Consider the following 5,805-nt stretch of genomic DNA (forward strand, 5'->3'; position numbering starts at 1 on the left):
CAGTACCGGGTGCTAGGTTTGTTGCATTGTCATTCATTTGAATGGCACCCCCGGTGCACTACTATTTTTCAGTGCACAGCAACAATAGAGGTACAGCAACCCACGACCACTGACGGTACTGCATGCTAGATGCACTGTCATAGTGTTTGCTAAAAGCACGTGTTTAGCTTAACGTTAGGTGACATCTTACAAATATTGAACCAAATTTAGACCCTTCAGCACTTCTCGCCCGGAAACTTCTGCAGAAAGTGACGTCACATGCCACGGAAGCGGAAGCTTAGAAAGCCGGAAGCTTGTGTGGAAGTTGGCGGCACGTTGTATCGATCTTCTTATTCTCTACCACGGGGTCAGCTTGTGTAGGTGAGGAAGCCAAGGAGAAGAAGAATCTGAAAGACTTTACTACTCCCGATATACAAGACAAATCCGTGTCACCATGTCCCTGACTTGCTTCAGTGAGTATCCATTCAGTCAGCGTTGTAATATCCGATTTTGTTAAGCGTACACATAAACTTCGTGTATCCGTATACGGCTTCTCCCCTTCTTTGTTGCATGGGATTATTATTATTCTGTCAGGAGGAAGACATTGTAGTTTCAATGGCTGATATGTTTACCAGTATGATAAGTAATGGTGGGAGCTGGTATTGTTTGTTTTCTTGCCCAAGCTGAAGGTAGGTTTATAAAGAAATCTCCAAAGATAAAGTATTGGCCATGCAGCAGTTTATCTATTAAAATGTGACCATGTCAGGTGGTTAGAAATATGCAAATAACCATACCCTATGTGGAAAACAGCTCTATACTTACCGATCCATTGGCTAATAATGTCTTTGCTTTCTTTCTCAAGAAATAAATTGTCAAGATGCACATCCAATGCATGTTATTGTGACACCCATTACGTTATACAAGGAAGTGTACATATAGATACTTTTCTAAGGCTTTAAAGAACAACAACTATCAATGAACACACAAAAATATCCTTGCAGTGGGGCTACCTTCACATTGTAAGAGCTAACTGCTCATTTTTGTCTGTTGGGACTCTTTTTAAAGTATTTATTCTTGCCTGCTCTCTGCTCCCCTGGGCTACAAGACAGGCGTTTGCAGTCTCCTCTTCCCTTTCCTCCAGTGGTTAGAGGCCCCCTGACATCATGCCTAATGCAGTCTATAGCCCTATGTTGTATGTAAGAACATCGAGGGACATCCGGGAGAGAGGTGGGCAGCGGGGATCATAAAATAAAAATGCTTTAAAGCTGAAATCCAGGTATAACATTTTATGCATACTTATATTGGTCCAACTTGGCCCAGTGTAAGTGTGCGTATGTCACCTCTGAGCAGCCCATGGGATTCTGTAAAGTACTGTAGTTGATGGAGCTACTATAGTGTTGGCCATGATCTTCCAGGTCCTTTGCTGTGCTGAGTGGTTTCCCCTTTGCTCTGACAACACATGGAGTCACTTGCTCAGCACAGAGACCACTTGGATAACCCCTATTATTTTTATCAGTGAATACAAGGTGGGGTGGATTGTGATGCCACCACCCCATGTCCAATCATAGAATGCCTTGTATTAATTGATAAAAATATTAGGCATTTTCTGAGGGGCCGCTGTGTTAAGCAAGTGACTCCCTGTGCTTTCAGAGTGGACGCAGCTTAGTTCAGTGCCATTATAGGAAGATTGCTGTAGTAGCTCTGGATGCCACATTGCTTTACAGCCGTGGTTCTCAACTCATGGGTCGCGACCCAAAAGTGGGTCGCGAGCCCTTGAGCAGTGGGTCGCGGCGCCCTTCCTGCATGGAGCAGCCCATCTTCAGTAGGGAGACACAGAGAGGCACCCCAAACGCATCTCCTGTCCACAGTTTGATTGCCCGCATCGGAACGTGCGGTACCGCAATGCCGTGCGTTCCAATGCGGTGCGACGTGGGTCGCGACTTAATGACAAAGGACAAATGTGGGTCCTGAGGTTACACGGGTTGAGAACCACTGCTTTACAGGATCCCCATGAACTGCTCAAGTATGGAATATGTTTATTTTATATTGGGCTAAGCTGGACCAATGTAAGAATACATAAAGTTATACCCAGTGTTCTGCCTTAACTGCTTGAAGACCAGGTGTTTAGACCCCCTTCCTAGCCAGGCCATTTTTCAGTATTCAGCGCTGTGGTATTTTGACGTTTATTCCGTCATGCAACGCTGTATTGAAATGAATTTTATACCATTTTTTTGGGGGACACATAGAGCTTTCTTTTGGTGGTATTTAATCACCACTACGGGTTTTATTTTTTACTATAATTAGGAAAAATTACTGAACATTTTGAAAAAAAAAAAGTTTTTTTTGACATTATGTTAGGAAACATTTTATTATTACACAGTTTTTTGGTAAAATATAAAAGACCGGGTCACGTCGGGTAAATAGACACCAAACATGTCAAGCTTTAAAATTGCGCGCACCTGCGAAATCGCAGAAAACTACCATACCCAAAATTGGCCACAGACGACGCTTTAAAAGCTTTTACCGCTCATCAGTTTAGTGTTATCAGTTCATTTTTTTTCCTTTTTCCTTTTTTTTTTTTTCCCCCCACTAAACTTTATTGCTATCACATACACATAATATCACTGTGATTGCTATCACATACATAATAAAACCCCCCTATGTGATAGCAAAGTATGTGACAAGTCCTCTTTATGGAGACATCAGGGGTCTCCAAGACCCCTAATGTCACCTAGGACCCCCCAAAAGAAGCTGATGAAGCACAGATCTGAAGCTGGAGAGTGACACAAGAGGAGAGGGGACCGGAGGGTGTCTGAGCGGACATCTGAAGACGCCTGCTCAGATCTAGAGAGCTCCCGGCCAGCCGTTTTTTTTTTTTTTTTTTTTTTTTTTTTTTTTTTTTTTTTTACTACGGCCGGCCAGGAGGTAGTTAAAGAAACCCCATAAAAAAAATCATACAGTTAACACTTGCATTGAGAAAGGGATCTTGTTTTGGTATCCAGAGATGTTTTTAAGACTTCCACCTGATTGCAGCCAGCCTGGGCTCACAGTCAGCCCTAATCCAATGATTTTACTTCTCTGTATTGTGTGTGCTGAGGCACATTTATTCCTATGTGCGAGCCATACACCATGCCATGGGTGCAGCTACCCATAGAAATGAATGGGGCTTTGGCACAAAAGCACTGAATGGGGAGGGAGGAGCTGGCCAGGTCGATGTCTGCGGTAAGATCAATGGATACTTTGGGGGTTGTTTTGTTGGCAATAATGCTGCTTTAGATAGTGGGCTTTTTAGTTCTTGTTGGTTTTAGAGCTGCAGCTAACGATTATTTTCAAAATCGATTAGTTAGCCGATTATTAAGTTCGATTAATCGGTTAATCGGATAAAAAATAAAATACATTTTTAAAAATGGCTCCAGTGATGGGACTTCTAGTTTGTATTGAGATTGTAGTCCATCACAGGAGCAAGCTTGGAGCAGTAGAAGAAAAAGAAAAAAAAAAGTGTGGTGTACAATATAGTGAAATAAAAAGTGTAACATTATACAGCAATGAATGCAGAATACCACCAGCTATAGAGGAATACAATAAATCCCAGCAATAGTACATTATAGCTGGCGGTATTCTGCATTGCAATGTATAATGTACTATTGCTGGGTGTTGTAGTCCTCTATAGCTGGTGGTATTCGGCATTGCACCACTGTATAATGTATTATTGCTGGGATTTGTTGTACTCCTCTATAGCTGGTGGTATTCCTTGATTTGTAGTCCTCTATACAGTGCAATGCAGAATACCACCGCCTATGTAGGAGTACAACAAATCCCAGCAAAACATTATACATGCAGTGTACAATGTATTGCTGGGATTTGTATTCCTCTATAGCTGATGGTACATTGCTCTGTATAATATACAGCACAATGTACCATCAGCTATAGAGGAATACATATCCCAGCAATACATTATAGAGCGCCATGTGTGGGTGGGAGTGCAGGCTTACCCGAACAGTCTTCCAGCAACTTGTTTCTGAGATCGGGCCTGTCTATCGGCGGCTGTCATCCCCCCCACACCTGCTCCTCCTTACTTCTTCTCCCCGCGTCCCTGTGCCGATCGTGGATTTGGACGGGCGGTGAGCGTGAAGCGTGGAGGAGGTGCGGGAGCGTGGATTCGGGCAGGTCTGGCAGCGGCGAGCGTGAGGTGGGGAGGAGGTGTGGCGCGCAGCGTGTGTTGAGCCGTGAACAGGGCCAACCAATCAGAAGCCGATTAATCGATTATTGAAAAAGTTGACAACTTTTTCAATAATCGATTATAATCGATTATGTCGATTAGTTGTTGCAGCCCTAGTTGGTTTACCTCACCGATCAGTAAATTGGCTGTCCTAGGTACTTGCAGAGCCCTACTACATTATGTTTTCTATACTTTGCACTAAAAAGTCTAATAAAGTTTTTTTCTGCAAGTTTAAAAAAAAAGGGGGGGGGAGGGGGACTATAAGATTAGACTGTACTGTTGTGGGTTAGTGCTCTCAAAACTGTAATCTCTGTATATAATGTGTTTCTTTTTTTTTGCAGTCAGTAATGAGGTAACAGATCGTCCTTGCATTTCCCCTGTATCGGGTCATGTCTTTGATAGACGGCTTATTGAAAAGTATTTGGCTGAAAATGGCACAGATCCGGTCACAAATCAGCCTTTGAGCGAGGATCAGTTGATTGATATCAAAGGTCGGTAAATATTATTTATCTTTATAGCCTTCCTACATACAAATTGACAACATATACATTCTATCTTCCCCATAGGGAGCCATTTGTTCCATGTGTGTACTAATCAATACCACTAAAACATACTCCCTTCTTAGTGACTCAGCCTTAAAACCCACCAGAAAGTCACTGGAAAAATTGCAGGACATAATTGAAACTCAGTCTGCTGATATAAAACGATGTTGAATTATATTCAAAATCATATTCATATAATGTTCTAGGCACATACCATTTGCATTACGTCCCTTTATACATTTTCATTGTGCTATATATACAGCCATGCACTGCATTAATCAGCTGCATTCCCTTCTGCTATAAGCTCATGAACATGGAAGCACTCTGTACTGAACACATCCATGTTTCGTGTTATGAAGTGCAGGGCTACAGAGGTGAAGGAGATTTATGATTCTTTGTTGTCCATCTCTTTATTCATCTTAAAAGTGAAATGTCAGGTGTCTGTTCAGACACCTGATATTTCCCCAAAGCTCCCACTGGTTAAAAAGCAAAACAAAAACCCACACATGCATAACGTACACATGTGCACGACACACGTTATGCAAATTGCCCACTTAGAGTTATATGGTGATATATCGTCAGGTGATTGGACACTGGCCAGAGCAGTTTGGAGCCTATATAACTCCTCCCTTTACCACAGATCCTCAGTTTTTTTTTCCACTGTTTTTATGTGGCAGACATGTTTCATCTCTTCTCTGAGAGAAAGTTTTATTTTATACCTAATGTTGTCTTCAATCAAGTTTCCTGCAACTGCTCATGGCCTCCTTGGTGAGGATGCAGTTTCCGGATCAGCACCCCACAGCAGGAGCTTTGGGGGCCATACCCTGACCCCGCAAGGAGCATGTCAAAAGAAGTGTGGCTGGCCTGTAACATTGCTTTTAGCACTGGATCCTGTGTGGGCACACATCATGGCACAAATTGTGCGTTGGGTTAGTGAAGGGCCAGGACAGTGGTGTATCTGCGTTGGTGGGACCACTTATGGGGTATGTGCATCCAAAGTGAGTGACGCCAAGGAAGTATTCCTCGTTGAATAAAGAAGACATAGGAAGGTGGTGAGTCTCATCC

General features: G+C 42.8%; 1 protein-coding gene across 1 annotated transcript in view; it reads left to right on the plus strand.

Annotated features, from left to right (window-relative positions):
• The first annotated feature begins 275 nt into the window (after positions 1-275).
• Positions 276-5,805, plus strand: part of PRPF19 (pre-mRNA processing factor 19) — a 220,285-nt gene continuing 214,755 nt past the window's right edge. Inside the window, exons 1-2 of the mRNA XM_018571734.1 lie at positions 276-452; positions 4,540-4,689. Of these exons, the coding sequence (XP_018427236.1) occupies positions 434-452; positions 4,540-4,689 (169 nt within the window). The 5' untranslated portion in view covers positions 276-433. The remainder of the gene's footprint in view (positions 453-4,539; positions 4,690-5,805) is intronic.

This window comes from Nanorana parkeri, unplaced genomic scaffold (genome assembly GCF_000935625.1).
Source record: "Nanorana parkeri isolate BGI_ZX_2015 unplaced genomic scaffold, ASM93562v1 scaffold1824, whole genome shotgun sequence".
In the NCBI taxonomy this organism is placed as follows: Eukaryota; Metazoa; Chordata; class Amphibia; order Anura; family Dicroglossidae; genus Nanorana; species Nanorana parkeri.